The 24,315-nt window shown below is 44.1% G+C and overlaps 1 protein-coding gene across 1 annotated transcript in view; it reads left to right on the top strand.

Annotated features, from left to right (window-relative positions):
- Positions 1-11,651: 11,651 nt before the first annotated feature.
- ST8SIA1 (ST8 alpha-N-acetyl-neuraminide alpha-2,8-sialyltransferase 1) overlaps positions 11,652-24,315 on the top strand; it is a 137,666-nt gene continuing 125,002 nt past the window's right edge. The window contains exon 1 of the mRNA XM_027680778.1: positions 11,652-11,896. Within this exon, the coding sequence (XP_027536579.1) occupies positions 11,652-11,896 (245 nt within the window). The remainder of the gene's footprint in view (positions 11,897-24,315) is intronic.

Below are 24,315 nucleotides of genomic sequence, written 5' to 3'. Positions count from 1 at the left end.
GATATTTTTGGCTGGCTAGACAGAGATTTAATTCATGTGATTTGCTTGAATGGTATAATTATGATATTAATTTTCATCGTGTTGCCTAAATACAAATGCAAGTGCCAGAAACAGAAGACTGAATTGGCAGCCAATGAAATGCAGTTAACACACAGGAAATATTTCAGACTAAAGTAATTTACAGATTATGAGAATGAGTGGGAGTGAAGCAGCAAGAGAGAAGGAAAATATGATATATGGAGATGACAAGAAATCAAATGAAATACAAATTTCACTTGTATTGCATTTTACCAGCTCTCCTTACTTTTCCCCCAAGAAAATCTCATATTATATTAGCCCTGACAACCTTAATGATGGGGAATTCAAATATTTTTGACCATTCTCTGGCATAATGTCCAAAAAAATTCTTCAGTTGCTAAAAATCCTGCTATTATAGGTGAGTGAGGACTGTTCAAGACAGTTGTAAGACCAATGAATTGGTGAAAAGAATCTAGAGTCATTCAAAGGATGGATAGAAGCACGTATGGCTGGAATGAAGAGGGGAAACACCCAAGCACTGACACAGCTTCTGAGTAGTGAGATTTTAGCTGCTAACCTTCAAACATCTACAAAAGATTGGAGAATTATTATTTGTGGGACTAAGGAAACTTCTGAAAATTAACTCTCAGTCTTGGATGGATGAGGTAGTGAAATATTAATTAAATCTCTTTTCTTCCTTGGCTTTCCAGTTTATCAAGGGATGTGATTCTACCCCTCTGCTCCACTCTGGTGAGACCCCATCTGCAGTGCTGCATCCAGCTCTGAGGGGCCCCAGCACAGGAAGGGCATGGACCTGTTGGAGCGAGTTCAGAGGAGGCCACCACGCTGATTAGAGGGATGGAGCACCTCTCCTGTGAAGAAAGGCTGAGAGAACTGGGATTGTTCAGCCTGGAAAAGAGGAATCTTCAGGATGACCTAATTGCAGCCTTCCAGTATCTGAAAGGAACCTACAGGAAAGATGGAGAGAGACTATTTACAAGGGCCTGGAGTGACAGGGCAAGGTGGAATGGCTTCAAACTGACAGAGCGTAAGTTAGATTAGATTTTAGAAAGTAATTCTTCCCTGTAGGGATGGTGAGGCACTGGAACATGTTGCCCAGAGAAGCTGTGGATGCCCCATCCCTGGAATGTTCAAGGCCACGTTGGATGGGGCTCTGAACAACTTGGTCTAGTGGAAGGTGTCCCTGCCCATGGCAGAGGGGTTGGAATTGGATGAGCTTTAAGATCTCTTCCAACCCAAACTATCCTGAGATTCCATGATTCTGTGATTCTATCAAACATATTTGTGTTATTTCTGGATCCATATAATCATAACACTTATGAAAATACCTGAGCATGTGCAAACATATTGGTGCTGTGGGAATTCTTACCTAAAGATGCAAATATACGCAGCTGACTTAATGATTTTTTTTTTAACTGTCAAAAAATTCTAGCTAATGTTTGGAGATGACCCAGCAACTACTCAAGAGGAACAACTGGATGTTCCTTGAAGAGGAACGGGGACCAAACATGCTGCTCCTGAAAACCAGATTACAAAATTTAAAGAAGACACTGGAAACTAAACACTGGTCTGACACAGAGATAACATAGAAGCCAATAAAACAATGAGTCACTGATATCATGGTAATTACATTATTTTTGAAACGTTTAAACTTATTCTTGGGTTAATTCCTATCTTGTTAGAAAATTGAGTTAAGTGAATAGGTTAGTATGCTGCTTCTTAACAGACCCACTGAAAATCAATTCAAACTTTGTAAGCTCCTCAATCATTTTTTTTTTCCACCCTGTAACCAAAGTTTCAGTTCCCTATGAAATTAGGTAATACACTCAGGAGAATTTGGTCTACAAGATCCTTGTTTTATTAGAAGGGATGATGGGTAGTCAGCTCAGAAATGTCTTGCTGAGTTTTACTGGGTTTAATACACTCTGCTTATGGTTTTATAATGGTATTTTAGAGCTACTGTGAATCATTTGAGTTGTGAGTAATTAACCCCTCTGGAAATCTGGCTCCTGAGGATGTCTCATGTTGAATAATCATAAAATGAATCACTGGAATTAGACATGGGAATATTTTGAGCTGATCACCCAAAAATTTGGAGTCATTGTTTGAACAGATACTGACTCAAAACCCAAGTGTATCTGCTCCTGCGATCTGTGTCATGCAGAAGAAACAATATTTGAATTAATCTAGATGGCACCCAAGGCAGAGCAGCAAAAGCTATAGTTAAATCCTAGGACTGACATTTTTCCAGACTGCAGCCCTTATCTATGCTCCAAACTTAGCAATCACGAAGCCTCTGTCCCCAAAGAACAGAGCATCCTTTGTTATGATTATGTGCTGATGTAAAGCAGCACTTGCAGATGTACTCAGCTGTTCTTCCACACTCATTTCCTCTTCATCCTCCAGTAACTAACTTACCTTTGTAAAACTACAAACACACATACATACAAACATCCATACAAACTACGAACAAAGCTCCCAACTTTCCTTCTGAGGATTTATCTGCTTATTCAGTCCCCGTTCCTCTTCAAGGAACAACCAGTTGTTCCTCTTGAGTAGTTGCTGGGTCATCTCCAAACATTAGCTAGAACTTTTTGACTGTTAAAAAAAATCATGAAGTCATATTCAACATATGGGAACAAAGGTCCCAACTTTCCATCTGAGGACTTATCTGCTTATTCAGCGTTTATGGATTTTGAAAATCTGCAGAAGAAAAAAAAAAAAAGCAGACTTTGCAAGATCTTTGACATTTATAATTATTATAACTGCAAAACACAGCACATTATTTGTTCCAATAATAGGTCTCTGCGGCAATAGAGTGTTTGCCCCTCCTCCAGGTCTCAGCTGTGGGAAGTATTTTGACAGTTGGATCCACAATGTGTAACTACATGTGGGCAGAGCTGTGTTTTCTTTTTGCTGCTGAAGAGAGACTTTCAAGTTTGCCACACTTCTCGGGCATTTGAGCACATTTTCCTACTAAAATCCTTTCTTACGCTCTCCTTCCCTTCCGAGGGAGGGAAGTTGTTGATATCCACAACATGTATTTGTGCTTAGTAGTATCACTCTCTGGAAGTGCTTCCTCTGCTATTAGTGGGACACTGCAATGTCAAATACAGCTTACTGTCACAAAGCTGTGACAGCTGGGACTGTAAGATAAAATTCCCCTCTAAGCCTGGAGCCAGTGAGTCGCCTGCACACCCCTTCTGTCTCTCAGGCCCCTTCGGAGGCTGGCAGCTCAGGCACTGAGCTTGTCTTGGGCCTTTCCAAGGGCAGGTTCCATCCATCATGCTGTAAATCATGACCCCTGGAATGGGGAGAGCACCCTAGCAACCTAGTACTGTAATAAAAACCTCCCTGACAGACCTTTCCTCTTGTTTGGGAACAGAAAGTAGGTGATGATGTGCGCTGGCATCCCACACAGGCACCACCAAACCATCACTGCGAGATGCGTGAGAGCTCCTGGTTACACTCATGACCTAGAAACAGAAGTAAAATCTAAATCCAGGTCAAACCTAGAAGAAGTTGAAGGCAAGAATCTGAAGAATCCAGTATCAGCCTGGAGAAATCCACCCTCCATCTTGCAAACCATGGGCTCCCTGTTCACTCAGAGTCACAGGCTCCTTTGCTTTTATATTCTTCAGAGTACAGGCAGCTACTGTTTGAGGACTCATAAATAATGTTTTAATTTCCATTTCCCTCTCTGAAGATAAAATTCTAGAGAGAGATACCAATCTCTTTGTTTCCTCTCAGTTTGTGGTTATGGTGGCTATAAATAGCAGCTTTCACTGCAATTTAGGGCTTCCTCGTGTCCTGACATGAAGAAGCTTAGTGGTTTCATGCAGTTTGTTTAAATGACCTACATTTCAAAGCTTTTCCAAACACTGGTGGGTTGGGAATCTCATGAACACAGACCTTCCTGTGGTGATTGAGAAATTGTGTCTGTCCTGCTGCAACTGAGGAACGTGGAAAAGAGGGAAAATGGAAGTTCAGTTAACTATGTCAGTCCACTTTGTCTTTCTGCTGTATTTTTCTAAGCTACTTACGCTAGGTATTAATATGCAGACCTTATGGATAGTAATTTCTCTTCCTTTTTGTAGCTCAGGCTGAGTATGGCAGTCAGGAGAAAGAGACATTGTATTCACTTGTGGAACAGATTTTACATGGCACTTCACTAGGCATTTTTTTTTCCAACATTTTTTCAAGAATATTAGGTCTGTTTGAATCTTCAAGTCTGCGAAAGACATTGTACTATGCAGGTAAGGACTTGGCTTATTGTAATAATTGATTTTTGAAAGACATTCAATAATGTGTTATCTCAATTGGCTTGACTTTCAGACTCTATGTTTTACATTCCAACCTATGTTTTGGCCCTTCCAGTTCAGCAGAAATCATGTTAATGATGGTACCATTGCACTTGCCATCTTGATGTAAGGGGGCACATTAACAGATGACTGATTAATTTCAAGTCAAAATTTTTGGATTTTGCTTCATTTCCTATATACCATCAATTTTATGTTACCCTTTCTGTGCCCCCCAAAAATTATTCTTTGTGCAACAGTGTTAAAATATAATAAACTGATGATATCACATTTCCCACAAAGTGAATAGGTAGGTTGAAAAGTATGTCGAGTCTCCAAAAAAAAAAAAGAGCTTTGTTGATATGTACGTTCCCAACCAGCTTTTGTTATCTATTAGACTCTGCTCCACCAGCTGTTTGAATTAATGACTTGTGAAGCTTTCCTTCTACATGACAGACATCACAGTGTGATGTTTAGTAGGACAAAGTCATCCATCTCCTCTGTCTCTTCTCAAGACAGAAAACTGTTATTTCCTTGCCTTTCAAACAGTTTGCAGGACTAAGCTTGAAACAGGGTGAACCCGAAACATTTGTTTTTAAAGGGATTCACATTTGAATAAGTAACTTGAGAAAAGTAAGCATGATGAAGCTCCAGAGCTAAAGATGTGTGTCCAGAGTCCGTGTACCCTGGGTAGCACTGGTGGGATCACATTAACTGACAATTGTGAAGGAGCTGCTGTGGTCTGGGATGCGAAGTATGGCTGAAGTTCAGCAAAGGAATGTGCAGGTTGGTCCCAAGTCCTCGATCACTTAAGTTTCTAGTGACAGCGTTGACATCCTCTTTGGGGGATACTGCAGATCCCTGTAGGAGGCTGCCCTTCCCTGGAAACCACGTAACTCACTGTGTGCAAGTCTGTGTGCTCAGGCAGCCAGGAAACCAACAGCATCCTGGGCTGCACCCAAAGCAGGGTGGCCAGCAGGTGAGGAGGGGACCCTGCCCCTCTGCTCCGAACTGGTGAGACCCCACCTACAGTGCTGCATCCAGCCCTGGGGTCCCAGCACAGAAAGGACACGGACCTGTTGGAGCGAGTCCAGAGGCCACCAAGATGATCAGAGAGATGGAAAACCTTTCCGGTGAGGAAAGGGAGAAGATGGCTGAGCGTCCCAGCCATCTTTGCTGAACCTTCTCTTTAAACACATTTCTGCATCACCTTTTCCAGGGTGGATAACTGAACAAATCACATCATCTGGATCTACTGTTAATTGTCAGCTGGTCTCAAAAGCAGAGGGGCTTCCTGATGCCTCACACACATTCATGTGTTTCTTCCTACTAAGAACTTAAGGATCATTTGTTATAGGAAGAAAAGATAGAGCAACAATGTTAACAAGCTTTTTCCTCTCCTCTGCTTTTTTTCCATCCACTTCATCCTATTCTAGAGGGATTACTTCTTGCAAGACCAAATTTATTATGTCTCCCTCTATGTCAGAGACGACCTTCTCATGAACAGGATTCTTAAACAACACTAAATTATGAATGATGGCTTCCTGACAGCAACTGCTCAGATCGAAATTTCGGCAAATGTCAGACATGAGGTCAGCATCCGTTTGAGTCCCCAAGGAAAAGGATCTACACTAACAAGGGAAGAGCCTGCTTGCTTCAGAGATGTGCTTGGAGTCTGCGTGCATGTGTATGTACATGTGCCATTGTTTCATTTAAATTCATTTTATTTCCTTTATAAATGGTGCATAATACAATAGGACCCCTCTAGCCACAATACATTTGGCATGACAGTTCTAGAACTGAGAATCATAGAACAGTCTGAGTTGGAAGGGACCTTAAACATCACTTAGTTCCATGGGCAGAGACACCTTCCACAATCCCAGGTTGCTCAGAGCCCCATCCAACTTGGCCTTGAACACTTCGAGGGATGAGGCAGCCACAATTTCTCTGGGCAACCTGTGCCAGTGCCCTCCACCCTCACAGTAAAGAATTTCTTCCATATATTTAACTTATAATTTCCATCCTACCATTTGAATATTAATTTGATATTGTAGTTACAATTCTCCCCTCCAACAGGATTATATAAAACCATCTGTCATATCAGTGGCTTAAAACAATTTATCAGTGAGAATACACATTTGTGGGTGGTTTTAACAGAGCTGCAGAGTAAGTTCTGATAGGGAGAAGCATAACGGGAATTTGCCAACATGTCTTTGTACGGGCAACTCTGTGTCCATTCATGGAGTTCACAGTGTTTGTGTTATTCTTACAGGGTGAGATTCAGATCCCAGTTTTTTTAACTGTATCAACAGCTGGAATGCAGAGAAATCAGCTTGTTCACAGGCAACAGCACACAAAAGCTGGCCTACAATAATAGCTCAGACGGGAGATGATTTCTGAACATTTTGCTCCTGTACATTGGGTCAAAAAACATAGCACTGAGGATTTATGGCAGCGGGGAATAAGAGCTGGGGTTAGACATAGAATACCTTCTTTTTTCAGCTTCCTTCTCCCTTAGAAAACAAATCCAACCTTCACATAGACTCTGCTAATGAAGCATGAAATACTTGCAGAGCTGATGGCACGGTGCAGAGCAAGGAGTTTTAGTCAGGTGGTAACTGAGCGCATTTAGAAGACAATGGATTTACAAGGTATATGGCATGATAACAATTTCATCAACTAAAAGGATGCCATAGCCTGAAAGCTGATTCCAATGCAACTCCTCTGCTAAATTCTGCAGAGAGGAAACTGCGTGGGATGCTGAAGTGAAGGGGGAATCCCTGTTATTTTGGAAGTGAGAGAGCTGAAAGACAGCGATGCCTGTAGGAGTACAAGATTCTCCAAATGAAAGCAGGCAAAACCTGGATTTTTTTGAAGGATGCAGCTCTGATCTTCGTGTGTGTTTTGGCCTGGGAGCAAGGGAAAGAGAACCTGGATTCTAACGCTTGAGAAAGGCGTTGGCTGAGCAGAGTGTCAGCTCCACCCGCAGGGGCAGGAGGGCAGTGCAACAGGGAACAGAGGGGATTTTGCTTTTTGGAGGGAAACAGGGAAAATCACATCACTGCGTTTTCTTTCTGATCAGTGGGTAGTCACACTATTTCTTCTGAGTGTTTAGAAGACATGTTATTTCGTTCTCTCAGTTGTTGCTTTCCTCTGTGCTGATTTTTAAAGGCACCTCTCAAGAACAACTTTGTTTTTCCTTTTTTTTTTTTTTTTTTTTTGCTGTAGAGGATGGACCCTGCTCAGGATACCTGGAACCAAAGTAATGGAGGTGAGGTCAAATCTTGCCACTCAATTATCACTAGAATGGAGTTGAGTTCAGCAGAGTAGGATCATGCCTGAATATCAATTTTCCGCTTTGATTTCAAGACATGGGTTGTTGATCACTACGTCTATACATCTTCGCCACGACTGCAAAGTGTCAGTGAGGTACTTCAGATTATTTGCCTGTAAACAAGATTCATTTTTGGCAGTTTATTCTTGCCTTCTCTTTATTCTCCACCTGAAGCTGTCATCCTCAGCAGAAAGCACTGGTGCACTTCTCTTCAGGGCTCACTGACGGAGGGAAAGGACAGCAACTGATAATGCTGCCTAGAAACAGATCTGGCTCTAGAGTAAAAAGCCTGGTTTTGAGCTTGTCCTGGTGTATCTGTAATTCCCACCTGTGCAAGAGCAGAACAAGGCCAGGCATTTTCAGTTCCCCATGGCAAGCCAGTAGCAACATAACAAGCTCTGCCTCATCTCTGTCTCGATGCACCCGGCTCCTTGTGGGCAGCAGGCAGGACACGGTGACGGCACTAGACAGACCATGGACTGTTATGAATTCAGTGAACAGCCTTGGGGCTTCATGCTGAAATAGATTTGGAAAAAGGAGAGGAAAGGCTTAGGAATAACTCACAAATAAAACATATCCCAAAAATCTTGTGTGTATTGGTGGTATTTTAACTTGGCTCATTGCAAGTGGTTTGGATGGTGAAAGAATAAGTCACTCCTACTTTCTCTTGTTCTTTTCCACTTTCTGGTTTCCCAAGCAACACTGAGCCTCTAGTTTGTTTGTCTTCTCAATTAAAGGTGAACAAAGAGTCAGGATTTAATTTGGGATACAGTTTTGTACATTTTAAACCCTTTTTTTTTTTTTTTTACTTATTATGAGTCTAGCTAACTATGTTTTGAATTAGTCTCCAGAGATTCAATGGTTCATTTTTAATAGAGGTGACTGAACAGGTTTTGGCTTGATTTGCTGTTGGTAAATAGTTTCTTCACCAAAATGAAAATACTTATCCTGCTCTAAATACTTTTTTCCAGATGTTAACCAGAATGCCTTCCTCGGTTTCTTTTCCCATTTTTGTCCAGAGAAAACAGCTATAATGCTCTAGACAGCTCTAGCATATCAGATATGAATGAAAAGAGTATTTCTTATGCAATTACATGTTTCTGGCATTTTTTGGTGTTGATTAGATATTACGATGCTAATGTACCGTTTGTCAGTGTATATTTCTACATGGCAACACACTATGAAAGAGAATGTTTTTCCTTCTCTCAAGCACTGAAAGTGCACTGAGATTTCCAAGTTGGTTTTTTTACTGAGAACTAAGTAGTATCTATTGGGATCTCTAGCTGTAAATGCTGTTTAAACACCCAGCTGGTATTTATGATTATTTTATTGCTGCCTTATGGCCAGGAGATGCTAAACAAACTGTGTCAAACTTTCTTCTTCCTTTTCTTCCTTGACCCAATTTTTTTTCAAAGCTTCCTTCAATCATTAATCCAGGGTAAGGTCAAGACATTTGCAGAAAGAGCTGTAGAATTTGGGGTTGTCTGTTTTCAAGCTCAGAATTTGTTTGACCAAATCTCTAATTGCTTTGGTTAGAATCTTGCCCCATGGATTGTTCTTTTGCCACCCTTTGCTAGGTGACTAACAGCAGTCGTTCATCACTGTGCTCCAGACAATTTCAGCAGATGAATTCAGTTTTACTTCCCCCCCATCACCCACCATGGTCAACATATCTCTGCAAGATGTTCTGCCCTGACATGCTTTTAGTCAGGCTAATCCTTGTCTTTCAAGGCTGTCAACATGTCCTTGCTACCTCAAGCCTCCCAAGTTTTGAGAGTTCAAACCCATCCCTTGGTTACCACTCAACCCTGAAAGTGCCCCAAGTCTCCATGTGCTGAAAAGTCTGGAAAGGAGTTGGCTACTAACTCACATAAAACCCTTTCTAGGGTTATGTGGGAGTCTGCAGCGTTTCTCAGTGGGTCTGAAAGGCGTCTGGAGATGCTGAACACACACTGATGGTACCAGCCAGGGCTGAATCTGCCTTTTATGCCAGGAAGTAGAGACTGGGCTCTGAAACTGGGGACTGCCTCTGAGGTTCTCACTGAGAGGAGCTGAACATGTCTACCATGTTTGAACCTACCTGATTACCACAGAGAGGTGCTTTCTACTGCTGGAGTCACTCTGTTGGCATGAAATGATCACACTCTGCTGATTTAGGAGGGCTGAAGGTCACTCGTGTCACTCTCATGTCACTGGCAGGCAAATGGTGGGTTCCCAATGGAAAGCCTGAGCTGGACATTGCTGTAGGTATCCAAGGCTCATGCTGCTGCTCCTTGGCTTTTGGGCAGCTTCTCTACCAACTCTTCCAAGCTGTGGGCAATTCAGCCATAACCCCAGAGGGCTGGGACACCCCACCAACTGCCCATGTTTATACCGGGGGGTATAAACCCCTGTGTGTTTTATTCAAAGACCCAAGCACACACGCTCTATGTGTGGGCACACAGAATCATAGAATATCCTGAATTGGAAGGGACTCACAAGGATCATCAAAATTCAACTCCTGGCCCTGCATGGGACACCCCAAGAATCACACCACGTGCCTCAGAGAATTGTTCAAATGCTTTTTGAACTCTGTCAGGCTTGGTGCTGTAACTGCTTCCCTGAGGAGCCTGTTCCAGTGCTCAGCTCCTGCTGGGTGAAGACCCTTTTCCTTATATCCAAAGTAAACCTCCCCTGATACAGCTTTATGCCATTCCCTCAGGTCCTGTCCCTGGTCACCAGAGAGCAGAGACCAGAGCCTGCTCCTTCATTTCCCCTGATAAGGGGGTTGTAGACTCCTGTGAGGTCTCTCCTCAGTCTCCTCTTCTCCAGGCTGAACAAGCCAAATGACCTCAACCACTCCTCGTATGGCTTCCCCTCTAGACTCTTCACCATCTCCATAGTCCTCCTTCGGACACTCTCCAATAGCTTTATATCTGTCTTATGTTGTGTTGCCCGAACTGCACACAGGACTGGAGGTGAGGCCGCAGCAGCGCAGAGTGAGACAATGATCTCCTTCGGCCGGCCGGTGATGCTGAACGCATGCTGATACAAAGCTGCTGCTTTGGGAACGGCGCTGCTGGCTGGGGTACGCTCTGCTTTTGGGTTTGCTGAACACACCTCTCCCCACCCCGAGTTTCCTACGTTCTCAAAAAAAAAAAAATAATCTTAATCCAACATTTCTGCGCGTACTTCGCAGAGGATGTACTTTGTGCAGAATGCACTTTGACTGGCACGGTGATCCCGGCTCCGGGGCTCCTTGGCTTGACCCCGGGGGACCCCCAGACACGGAGCGCTCGGGGGCTCCGCGGGCAGTCACGAGAGGAAGGCAGGGCGGGATGCAGGAGGCCGGGCGGGGGTCGGTGCCCGCCAGGGCGCGCTGGAGATCGGTGCGGCCGGTGCTGGGGGAAAACGACCGGCGCCGGCAGAGAGGGAGGCTCGGTGTGTGCCGGCGGCGCTGCCCGGAGTGGGACCTCCCTCTCTCTTTCTCCCCCTCGTCCCCTCCCTCCGCTCCGCTCGGCCGGTGCCCGCGGGTCGGGCGGGAGCGGCCGCGGCGCCGGAGCAGATCTCCGGAGCACTCGGGTTGCCGGCGCCGCTCCCCTCCCTCTCTCCCTCCCCCCTCCGCGTCTGGGGGGCGGGCGGAGGGGCCGGGGCACCCCCCGGGCCGGGGCGGGGTGGAAATTTACCGGGTCCGTCCTTAGCGAGGGAGCGAGCGAGGAGCTCGGCGGGAGGCGGAGGGAGGGCGGGGAGCGGCGGAGCATCGTCTGGCGGGGAACGCGAGGGACCAAATGACTGTGAGGACGGGCGGCAGCCGCCACCGCCGAGACAGGAGCGAGCCGCGGCGCAGCAGCGCCGGCAGCAGCCCCGACCCCCCCGGCTGGCTGGGCGGCGATGGCGGCGGGCGGCCCGCCGGACTCGGGGCGCGGGCGGCGGCGGGGCTGAGCTGAGCCGGGCTGAGCTGAGCCGGGCTGAGCCCGCGGGCGCCGCATGGCGCGGGCCTGATGCCGGAGCGCGGCCCGGAGCCGCGGCGGTGCTGCGGGAGGAGGAGGAGGATGGCGGGGATGCCGTGGAAGTGGCCGCGCACCCGCCTGCCCGTGGGCGCCAGCGCCCTGGGCGTCTTCGTCCTCTGCTGGCTCTACGTCTTCCCCGTGTACCGGCTGCCCGACGAGAAGGAGATCGTGCAGGGGGTGCTGCTGCAGCAGGGCAAGGCTTGGAGGAGGAACCAGACTGCGGTCGCCCTGTTCAGGTACCGCCGTGCGCGGCCCAAGGGCAGCGGGGACGGGCGCGGAGCCGCGGGCAGGCGGGTGGCTGCCGGAGCCCTCCCGGGCGCCCTCCCCGCCCCGCCGAACCCCAAACTTTATTCTTTCCTCCCCGACCCTTTGTTTTTTTCCCTAGCCCTGCCCGCCCCTCTTGCCCAGCAAAACTTTTTTTTGGGTGGCTCCGTTTGCTGCGGGGAGGAGAAGGAGCTCGGCGCGGGGGATGAAGGCTTATTCTCGCAGGGATGCCTTTCCAAGGAGGCTGAGATTTCCGAGGCTTGCGGCGTTGCCCGCACAATAGGATGCTTCTCGCTTCCCGGGTAGCAGCTGCACCGGCAGCCCCTGTGGCTGCTAACAAAGCCCGGGGCTGGGAGCCCGGCTTCCCTCAGAGATGGGCACTGCCAGGTTGCTGCAAGGGAAAGCTCGGCTTGTGGAGCTTCCTGGGATGCGTAAGGGAAGGTCTGCGTGGATGTGCATTCGTGTCAGCATCCCCGCTCCGAGGAGCGCTTGAGAAGCACCGCGCTGGTCCTTGACTCTGCGGTTTATTATAGAAACCACGTGAAAAGGCACCTTTTTTTCTCTTTTCTTTTGACGTGGCTGGGAAATGGCGATAATCCTTGGAGCCCATTTCACCTTACCCAGCTGCACAGGAGAGGAGGAATGTTGCAGTCAGGGTGCCGCTGATAGCGGTGGAGAACCGGGTCTCTGCAGCGGGGAGGATTTTTTTGAATGACCCTGACTTAAAAGCGTGTGCAGTGGGGATTCTCATCTTCGCAAAAATTTCACATGTGTCTGGGTAAAATGCAGACAAGTGGAAGAGAGGCGGATTTCCCTCCTTTTCCCGGAGGGAAGCTGGGGTTTCTCCCTGTCCTCCGAGTAGAAAATTAAAGATCAGAGTAAGTGGTAAACTGGAAAACAAACAAACCCCCACAAAACCCCCTCCCAACCCTCTTTAGTAAAAGCTAGAATGAATCAGATCCAAATTCCAAGGGCCTGATTGCCCCTTTTTATTTTTTCTTTGTTTTTAAGTGGTGTACAGTTTTATGTTCTTCAGTATTTTTTTGAATGTGTTTGCATTATCCATGAACGGGAACTGACATGTGATTGCTTAATGTCTTGCCTTCTGGGATAACAGAAACTTTACAGTTCTTCGAAGCCTGCAGGAGACATACACAATGACAGGTGATAAGCAGGGGTGTGTTAATATTATCTCATTGGGCAGGCCTGGTTGAGGTCCTGTCTTTAATACAGAACTAGCAATAAGATACAGATGACTCACCCTTTTCCTAGAATACCTAACTAACACTGGATACTAGCTTGATCTTCTTGCATACTAATTAATCCTGTTGTGCTACAGATCCCCATTTGGGGGGTAGAAGAATCTAGATTTTTAAAAAATTACCCTGATAGATGATGTAGGAAGGAGTTTGGTCCATTATTTTTCATGTTTGTAAACCAAATATTGTTTGAAGATTCCTAGCGCTGCTGCAGCTTCAGTTTACAAAACAGTTTTAGACCATTTCCACCACATGGTTTAGTAACAAAAACTCTGTGTGGCTCATCAGCTATTCCACTTGCCCATATGTTTCTCCACTCTCCAGGCATAGTGATAATCTCAGAGATACTACTGACGAGAGTCTCATGCAGTAATAGGACCTATTGTTTCTTTTCCATGTCTGTTGATGAGTTGGTGCAGTGCTAAATACAATGAACTTTAAATCAATCTCCTTCAAAAAATCAAGTTTTTAAGAGAAATAGTACGCTGGATATATGTAGTGAGCATAGTATACTATATGATTCAAATAGTTGTGACATAGAACTCTTTTTGCTGCATAAATTTGCTTCTTATCATGATAGAATGTTTTGAAATTGAAGTCCATGTCGGGCAGGCTGTTGTATATTTGAGGTGATTAACAGAAACACTGTCCCAGTCTTTGCTCTGGTCCTGCTGTCTCTAAGCAAGCTTGCTGTAAAACCTCCAAATTTCACTTTCTGCTGGAAACTGCCTGTGAATGCGAGTCTCTGTTTGAATAGGAAAGGAGGAATAGAGCTTCACAGAAAACCTGTGTGTAGACTTTCAAGCAGTGTGAGTTTCCATCTAATACTAATGGGCTTTAAAGTATTGTTAATATATTATTTAAGAACAGTGTCAATTGCCATTCTCCCTAGTCTCCTGCCAGATTTTAGTTACCAAACAATTTTAGTTTTACTCAGTTTTTGAAGCATAAATTTTGAATTAGTCTGTGCTAAAAATCTATATGCAAACTTTCACATTACTGCTTGGTGTAATGTGGTGGCATTTGTGGTATTGTACAGGTGTTTGAATAGCCAGGTCCTTGCTACACAGAGCCAACACCTGATGGGTTTCTGCTCCTTTGTGGACTCCCACTGTTGAAGTAGATAAGTATTGTTGAAGTAGGTGCTGGGTAATTAACTTGATCAAATAATATTTTTCAAACCTCAGAAGGGCTACTACCTCTTTGCCTTCTTTACCTGGATCAAAGACAACATCACTAAGTGACTTAGCAAGGTCAATGAAAGCATCTGGGTAATTTGGAGTAGTTTGAGTTGAATTCTGGCAACCAAGTGCCAGTAGCTCCTCAGTCTTCACTGCCCCTTCCTCCTCTCTGAACAGCCAGAAACCTTATGTAAAGATCAGATCCATGTAAACTCTTGCTAATGCAAGAACACAGACTGTCCTGGTCCTTGTAGAATGATTCAATGAGGGTTTTGTGTTCAAATAAGGATTCCCAGAGCTGGTTTTCAAATAAAAATACTGTGTAAATATCCATGGATTGCTGTTTTGAAGTGTGTGGTGTCTTGCTGCAGCCGTGACGAAGGATAGTTTGTGGGAGTAAAAAAATGAGCAGGATTAAGCCTTTGATTGTGTGTGACTCTGTGTTTAAAGCATGCTGTCAGCCTGGACTCTGCATACATGGCTTTTGTGAGAGGTCCTGGCATGCTGGATGGGGCCCTGCACAACCTGGTTCAGTGGAAGCTGCCCCTGCCCATGGCTGTGGGGTTGCTTGATGATTGTTAAGAGAATGAGATGATTGTTAAGGTCCCTTACACCCCAAACCATTCTGTGATTCTACAAGTGCCCCGAGTCGTGCTGCCAGCAGTGCAGTGGGTGTCAGCACAAGAGCTGCCTGGGTTCTTCGATGGAAGGACATGTGTTGAAAAGCCTGAAGATATAACTGAAGTTGATTAAAAGAGCTATTGGTCCAAATCCTTTCCTCAGCTGAACGTAGATTCCTTTAAAGTCCTCAAATTCAGGGCATTTGCCGTTGTGAGCACAGCCTACCAGACATCTATCACTGGTGGCATCCTTTAAATTTCAACTCAGGAGTGGCCAAGGGTAGTCAAACTCTCCGCTATGGAAACATCTCCTGTCTGACAAATGCTGAATAGTCTGTCAGTCAGATGGTAAACTGCTTGAACTACAAAGTGGTCAGGATAGGAATGAGATTGTCATTACAGTCACTAATGGCTAACATGGCTAATTTGCCTACAATATAATGGCTTGTCATCCTCTGAGGTGGTTAATGTTATTGCGCCCTAATTGTTTTTACAGATTGCTCAGGGTTTTTTTTAAGAGCCTGGGGCTGCTGAAATTACTTAGGCAAAAATGTTGTAAATTGTTGTTTGTTATTTGTTGAAGTAAATGACATACAATAATACTTTTAGGATGGTTTTATTTAAAATGTTGCAATTCATTAAAGGCATAGCTGGATCTTTTCGTCTGCCTCACGAACTCCATACAACCACAAATCCCAAGCGCTGTGTGTTTATATGACACTTTTGATTGGGGTGGACCTCCTCTGAGGAGTGAATTTGCTTGGGGCCAATGGGATTTTGACTGTCAGGAGTCCCACCGAAGGGGTTCGATGGTGATTAGTGACTTAGAGGTTCTTCAGGAAGAGACAGAAAAATCTCTGCATGGCAACAGAAAGGCTTCCCTTGAGATTCAGATTGTGATCTTGCTTCTGCTGCATCAATTTTGTGTGATGCTGAAAGATCACCCAGGGTTTATTCTGGGGGTGACTTGGTTAAGCTGGTGGAAAATGTCCCCTGTGAACTCACTGTTCGTGACCTGCCTCCAATCCAAAGCCTCTGCTACAACTTGACTCTGCTCTTCTGTGATGTCCCCTCTGTCCCTCGAGCCAAGCAGGCCATGCTCACCTTGGCAGGTGGCTTCTTCCCTCCTTTTCATCAGGTTTGGCCTCTTGTCCATTTTCCGCGGACAGAGTGGAGAAGCTACTGCCCTGAAATCACACAACGGGGTCAGTGGCCAAACTGGACGGAATATCTGGACATGGCAGGCTCTCTGGTGCTTGCAGTGTGGATGTGGACAGACTGTGTGGAGCCTTTCGTGTGCCTTGCAAAAAGAATGCTCTGTTGTCTCTGTGTGCTGTGCCAGAGGGGCTCTTCCGACTGTAACCTTCCCTGCCAGCTGCTCTCTGCCAGCTGTTCCTTGTCTGTACCTTGAGTGCAATCACAACGGGCGCCGAGGAGCATCCCCGTGTGCAAATCCTTTTTCATTCTGGATTGTGTTAACGCAGAATTCCAGGTCACTTCCCTGTCTGGGTGAGACAAATGGTACTGCCTAGTCAGCAAGGGTTTCTTTAGTTCAGATGGCTTTTTTTATCTTCTCTTTTGATGTGTTGGAATCCTCAGAGGAGTATTTCAAGACAAATCTGAGATTAAACTTCATGTTGCTCAAGTGAGAGTTAGAGAAGAGTTTTGTGCTGCTTAAACAGCTTTATCAGATGCGGAATTATTCCTGCTTCTCTCACTGAGACATGTGAAGGATGGACTTAGGAGTAGAGCTGGGAGGTGCTGGCTTAGGTTAGTTCTGCCTCTGTGGCCTGTTATGCCCTGCCCTGAAACTAGTGGATATGCTCATCTGTTGTGCATTGGCAGTGGCAGAATCCAGCTGATTTTTCTCTCCTGAGTAGGTGTTGCTATTACCTGGCTGTGTTTTTATCAACATTTCGCTTGATTATTTTCTTTTCTGGTTGTATTTGCTTCATTGGTGATAAGTGTGTTGTAATTTGTGGTTTCTTGGTGTCTGTAGCTGAGGTGGGAAGTTGTTTTGGTGAAAAGGTACAATTTGAAGAGCAGGTTAAGGATGAGAGGAAAGAAATGTTCTTATTCCATTTGTTATTATTTGGAGGCTGTGATGAAGAAAGCAAGCTGTAGAGGATTTTGGCTCCATATATTTAAGGTCTTTAGGCATCTTTGGATACCTGGATGACATGAAAACTATGAGAATTAATTATCTGAGTTAGCTCACTGTGTCTTTGCAGATGAGGGCTGTGCTGGCAAGATAGGAATTGACTTAAATTCCGAAGTTCCAGCTCCTGATATCCTCCTTCCTTGACCCTAAGTACCATTTTCTTACAGACTTGATTCATGATCCCCATGAAGCAGTCAGTTGAGATCCCTGTTTCTAATATCTTGCAAAGATGTAGCCAACTCCCTGAGGCTCTTTTCCTGTTAGCCTGGAGCATCCAAAGGCCCAGAGCCAGGCACTGGGGAACAGGAGGAACAGAGACTTCACTGGAATTTAGGTTACCCAGCTAGGGCCCCAAAAGTCTGGTATGTACATACACAGACACTGCTGGATTTGGTATTTTTACATCTCTGCTTTCCTTTTTAATGCTGTAGAGTGGATGGAATGGGCACTGACTCGTCCATACAATACAGTCACTGGTGATTTATTCTTCTAGTTGTAATTTTCATCTTCAGAGCAGCTGAAAGTGTTGCTCCCATTTGACGTGTGTTCAATGATATATATTAAAAGACCTATGGAAAATGAGTTGTCTTTCCCCCTTTAGAATTTATCCTCCCACAATGTGGATGAACCTCACTGAAATGAGGAGTCTGTTTGGACTGCAGTTTTCTGTTGTTCCAGTTTTGAAAGCACCAAAAAATGCTTAAATTTTAAATCCCTGTATAACTATTAATCTTTTTCTGTATGCTGCATGGGGTTCTCAAAATATGAGAAAATTCCTCCTAATGTTAAATCATTTTAAAATAGCTGCATGGAGTTAAATTCATACTGAAGCACATTAATCCATGTTAAGTACTATTTGTAAACCTCAGTGCATGTTCAGGTTTCATCATGTCACAATTTTTATGTATAGAAGACCAGAGACAATTCTTCTCCTAGGTCTTTTAATCTTTGATAAACAGAGAGTGGGATGAGGCACTGATAAGTCATTTGGCCCTGGCAAAGTCTTTTAAAGTAATTGCTACGGAAGGTCTGGGCTTCGTGAAGAAGTTGTGCCTGTCACCTTGACCTTAGTGATAGTTGAAATTTTTAACAAGGTGAATTAAACCATGGAGAACAACATCCTGGCTTTGACCAGGATTCTGAAGGTCACTTTCCCACTGCTCTGTTGAAATCAGATTGTTATAAAATATTTTACGGCCAGCACAGTGGTGGGGTTTTTTTGTTGATGCTGTATTAAATCAAAACAGATTGGATTATTTTGACTTCCACTGTTTCATCTGCCAGGAAAATGCCTTCCTGAATTTCTTGGTTTAGAGTTTTTCTTTTCAAGTGGAGATGGGGCTACAGTGAGGCTTTTAAAGCTGCTGGGAACAGCTGAGTACTGAATAGAAATGGTTAACTTTTTTGTCTTCTATGTTTGCTGTCAGCATCACTTAATTTCTCAAACAACCACTTTGTTTATATTTTTTCCTTTTTACTTTTTGCTTCCCCTCTTCAGTCTATTCCTCTTCGTAAGGTGCTTGATGCCCTCCTGAGCTTTCAGGGGAGTCCCAGACTTTTTGGATGGCTCCTTTTATAATTATCCAATCAACATTCATAGCAGTGATATGAAGAACCTGTGTGAAATTATTTACTCCTTTATCTCCCTCCCCTATTGAGTTACCAGTCATCTTCTTCAGAGTCTTGCAGCTCCCATTGATGCTTGGGGCACTTGTCATTTTCCATCCTTGGCATCCCAATTGTTGGTTATCAGGCTTTCCAGGTAAACTGCAGACTTTGCCTTCATGTATTAGCAAGATAAAGTCTCTACTCGTCAGGTTGCCTCTGCTCTGAGGATGCACAGCCAGCTTTAATTTAAAAGCTGCTGTGTAGCTAGCCTGTATTTTCAGGAGCACTAGGAAAACAGAACAACTATTTTGCTTGCTTTCTTGTGGGAAAAACTTGCTCTGCTTATTTCTGGAATGCCTGGAGTGGCCATTGCTGTAATAGAGGATAAAAGCTTTGTATTTCCTGTCAAAGATGAAAAACAAACAAAACATAATTTTTATTATTTTCCCTCAGTGAAAAGGTTTTAATGTTTTCCTATGTGTTCTGTCTTGGCCAAATGACAGCTCTGGGAATTCTGTTTTGTCTGCTTCAATGTTTGGAGGTTCCATCATGAAGGATGTTTTCCGTGTGCTGATGGTCCTGCAGTGTGGTGTGTCCCAGTGCAGGGTGATGAGGTATCTGCTGCTACAATGGTTGGGAGAACCAGTTCAAAAAGCACTGAAATATGCAACGAGGGAGGGTGATGCTGAATCCAAGGCTCTCTGACGCCTGCCTCTCTCAGTGAATTGGTAAGACTTAGGCTTAATGACAAATGGGATGAAGACTCTCAGGTTACTCAGCTACTCTGAAGGATTTTTGTTCCAAGAATGCGTGTAGTGAGATTTTTCCCAGCTATGCAGATTAGGAATTTTGATTAATGGAGTGGGTTTTCCGCCTGTTAGTTCAATTTTCAGTGTGAAGAAATACCTGGGCAAGTGACAGGCTGCCTGAGTATTCTCTGGAGGAGTGATCGTTCACTTGTGGTGATGGTTTGGTGGGTACTGGCTCTTCTTGCTGCTGGTACCTGGAGACACCAGCTTGCTACTTGTGAAGTGTGTAATGCTTTCATGTAAATTTTTATCTTCTTTCTGTGGCTTTCACTGAAGCATTTATCTATTCAGAAGGGAATTGAAGAGCTTTTTTTCCCATGTATAGCATTCACTTGGGAAATGAATCACTGTTCCTGGATAGTACCTTACAGTTTCACTTTGTATTCCCTATTGAGTTGCCATGTAGCATTGCTTTTTTTTAAAATGTTGATAAACTTTTGATTAATGATGGATAAATATTTTCATTATATTTCACACTCTTACATTCTTGCAAATCCTCACCAGTATTTAAATGATGGTATGTTACCATTTGTAATAGGTTGTGTTTGGTTTAGTGTTTAGAAACATGCATGTGGAATCAGGCATGTGCCTTTGTGAGGAGAAAAAAAACACAGGGAAGGATTAACCAGAGCCTAACATTAACAAAGAAGTCAAAGAATGAATCTTCATCTACTGAGGCAATTCAGATTCTTACTTTCAACCAAAATTTTTACTCCTCAGGCTAAGTAACTGACTGCTTTAACCACTGTCCTTCCTCTTTAGCTGCTCTTTTTTGTTCCCTATTCTTTCCATGTATCTTCTGTCGGGGTTGACAGCAAACCTGTCAGCAGCCTGGCAATTAGCAACGAGGCAATCGACATTGACTAGATTGCGGTGAATCCCTGAAAGGAGGATGATATGGAGACCACAGAGGAATGTAAACAACTTTAAGGAAGTGTTTGCTGCAATGCTGGAGGGAGCAAGCGTGGTGCAGCCGATACAATGAAGGGGGTCACCAGTCAAGGTGTGTGTGGTGTCGCCAATGACAGTGTGCACAGTGTCTTCAATATTGCCAATGACAGTGTGCACAGTGTCCTCAGGTCACCAGTGACAGTGAGCGCAGTGTCTTCTGTGTCTCCAATGAGGGTATGTGCAGTGTCTCATGCTGGAGACTTTTGACCAATTGTGCTGTGGCACGGTGGTGTGCAAGGAGTATAAAAGTAACACTTGAGAGCAATAAACAGCTTCCTGATCACCTTACACCTGGACTGCATCTGATATCTGTGTCGCCTTGGCCGTTCCGACTTTAACTGCGACATCTGGAGACGGCGACGTGATTGCAGCGTTGAAGAAAACTCCGAGGGAGCTGCTGTGACTTCCCTCCCAGAGGGGGAAAGAGCAGAGATTTTCTCTCCGAGAGAGAGAAAGGACCTGTGGGATGACGCACAGGGGGAACGGAGCCCGGTGAAGCTTGAGAGCAGGGGTGGTTCCTGCCTGATCAGGATCTGAACACTCTTATCGACCCCTCATTAGGTAAGCTAACTGAGGGTGCCACTGGGAACAAAAACCTTTAACGATGGAGCAGTATAGAACTAAAGACGAAAATATAGTTTTCTCTACATAGAAAACCCTCCTGAATCGTTAAAGTGTCAAGGTTAATGAGTTTAATTTATGACGTGTGCTGTTATAGTACTGAAAATAAGGCTTTGAAGCTACTATGTTAAGTTGCATTTCGTGTGTTTGCCTGACACTTGTTCTGTGAGACTTTGAAAGATTTAGAAGTGTACGAGAGGCAGCAATCTATGCAATAATTCATATAAGAACTAAAACTCTGAAACGCAGTTGCCCAGAAAGATAAACAGGTTGCCGATGTAACAAACTGTCCTTGAACTACACCTCCAAGCCAAAAAAAAGCAGAAAAATTTAATAATTCACTCCCGGAGACAGAAAAGAAGTAAGGACCTCTCCTCTCCATTGCCGCTGCTGCAGAGAAAACAGTTTTTCCACCAGATAACTCCACCGAGAAAACAACTAAGAAAATAAATTCAAATCAAGATGTATAAGCGAATGGAGAGGGACAGAGATAAACTAGAACAGCGAAGACTGGGCAGAAAACGAGAGCAAAGCCCGTCCCTGTGTAAGCCATCAAACCTAAGAGTCAGCACCTACCTTCTTTTCTTGCTTCTTCGCAGCCTGAATTACCTATTTTTTGTTCATGTACTGATTGGCTGTTTCAGTCTCACAATGTGTGTGAGACAAAACACAGGAGATATGCAACAGATTAAGTTTAATGTCGTGGAAGCCTAAAGAAGACGACCCCTACCACGGGGGAGGAAAAGAGGGGGCAGAAACTGCCTTCTCGCACTTCTATTGGTTCTCGTGTTAACTCCAGTATCTGTCGAGTGTGTTTTTGTGAGCTCACAATATTATTGTTATTGTGTGTGCGTGTATGCAAAGAAACAAAGTTCTTTGCCAGGAGAAAAAGGAAAAAGAAAAGTAAAAAGCCCTCCCTTGAAAAGATTCAGCCTTACCAGGGAGAGAAACAGAATATATTTTGCATGATAGAGACGGTCTGTTGCTTGGTAACTAAGCAGAAGCTTTAATCACCCCCTCAGAGCTGGGAGGGGAGTGAAACTATCCTGTTTGTAGAAATTGCAACTTTGTAACCTTCTGATTGGAGAAAGAAATTGTCTTACAATTTTATAACATAGTCTTACTAACTGTTTTCTGAAGTTGTTCATTAAAATAACCAAAATTGTTTTAAAATACATACGTAAATGTAATGGAGAAATAGAGTTTTTAAAGTGTGAGAAATAGAAACCCAAAGCCGGGTGATTTCCAATTAGAATTTATTATATGATAAAAGCAAATTCAGCTCTGGGTGATCAGGGAGGGGTTTTAACAACTCCCAACGCCTGTCACACCCAAAGAAGACAGTTGTTCTACATTTATTTCCAGCTACTTCATGAATATTCATTAAACATGAGCATAAACATTACACATTGTTAAGTCAGACATTCAACAGATGTTTGCTTGTTATCTATACAAAGTTATAAATTTTTAAGAAAGGTGTTATTATCTAGATAACTATACAAAATTCCTTCACTATATATCTTACACAAGGTACAAGGGAGGTAACTTGTTTTATGTCTTTATAGGGGCCCAATTAAGTTTTACAATTTGTTTTTCTTCTCTCTCTCCAGGTTATATTGACCTTACACTGTTTTTTTTTAAATTAGCTCGAATCATTCTCTCAGTTTATCACAAAAGTAACTGCTAATAACTGCCTGTGATAAGAAAATTCCAAAGCGTGTGGGGGGAGCGATTCTCCAACCGAGAGAATTACACTGCAAAGAATCATCGCTAGGCCTTCAGCTTCAAAGAAAAACGGCGAAATTACCCACGATACCCACTTAAAACTGACTGAACTATTAATAACAAATTTGCGATTTGTTTATTAAAGGTGAGGAACAACAAAAAGAAGCAGATGAACAACGGCTGAGAGTTAATTACATCCCAGACATCAGAGACAACTTGGACTGACTTCTCACAGAAAACACTGAATTTCAAGCTATATTAGCAGATTGTAATAGTGACTTATCTATTCGTTGTTCTAGGTACTGACTATAGACAGAAATCATGTGTTGCTGCCAATCACACATTACTCACGTAGCTCAGACATTGGTTTAACTTCTCCACGATTTAGGAAGTTTTGAAAAACTGTAAGGACAAGTAATGTTGTAATTTGCTGATTTTCCAAAGCTAAAACAATTCTTTCAGGTTGGAGTGCATATCACACTGCAGACATCCAACATAAATCTCTAAAAGTTACAACATTATACTCAGTGTGAGGGGCATGAACCTCTTTAACAGGTTTATTTGCAATGTACTGCATGAATTCTAATAACTGTTTTATTTTCCTTTAGTGACTAATACTGTAAAGTTTCTCTTAATATACCTAATGTAAACGTTCAGAAATTTTTTTTCAGTATTAACACTGTTGAGTAGATGATCCCATGATCCCAATCTTCTACCTTAGACCCATCTGGGGAGAAAAGAAATAGCCCTCATAGAGCTTGTGTGCTGTTGGCTGCTGTCACCCTACTCCGCTGCCTGGTATGTGTGTTTTCCTCCCCCTCCAGCTGTATCTTGACTTTTCAGTCTCTGTTTCCTCTCATCTGCTGACCAGCACTGCTGGTCAGCAGTGCACCTCTTGGCTTTTTGTGCCCTCACGTTGCATTTGCTTGCAGTGATGTTCCCTAATTATTTGTGTGATGCCCCACGTGATGTTGTGCTTTGGGCCCTTCTTTGCTCCACGTCTCAGATCCACCCGCCCCACAGCACAGGGATCTTTTGGTCCCTTCTGCACCATGGCAGCACCTCCATGTCATCCTTGGGTGCTCCTCAAGGTTTCTGCTGCAGTCGTGGGAGTCAGAGGGTGAAAAGATATTTGATGAACAGCAGCTCAGAGCACAGTGAGAGCCGCTGGTGCGGAAAGGGAGCAAATCAGGATCCGGAGAAAGGCAAAGAAAAGAAAGAAAGTGTCAGGCTACTCAGGGAGTTGAGCACAGGTATTGGTTACTTTCTTCTTGAAGCATCTTTTCAGCTGATCTTCATGTTCTTTAATGGTTGTACCTGGCCCATGCAAGCCATCAACTTAGCATTCAGTCACCAGGTCATGTGAAAGCTTGGTGGGAGCAAGAAAGGTGGGAGCTGCTTGATCTGTGGGCTCTGTCACTAGATAGCAGCAGCAGTGAGTGCTGCAGGAGACATC

The sequence above is a fragment of the Neopelma chrysocephalum genome, unplaced genomic scaffold (genome assembly GCF_003984885.1).
Source record: "Neopelma chrysocephalum unplaced genomic scaffold, ASM398488v2 Primary Assembly neopelma1_59, whole genome shotgun sequence".
Taxonomy (NCBI): domain Eukaryota; kingdom Metazoa; phylum Chordata; class Aves; order Passeriformes; family Pipridae; genus Neopelma; species Neopelma chrysocephalum.
The sequence above is the reverse complement of the archived record's forward strand: the minus strand, read 5'-3'. Positions and strand labels throughout refer to the sequence as shown.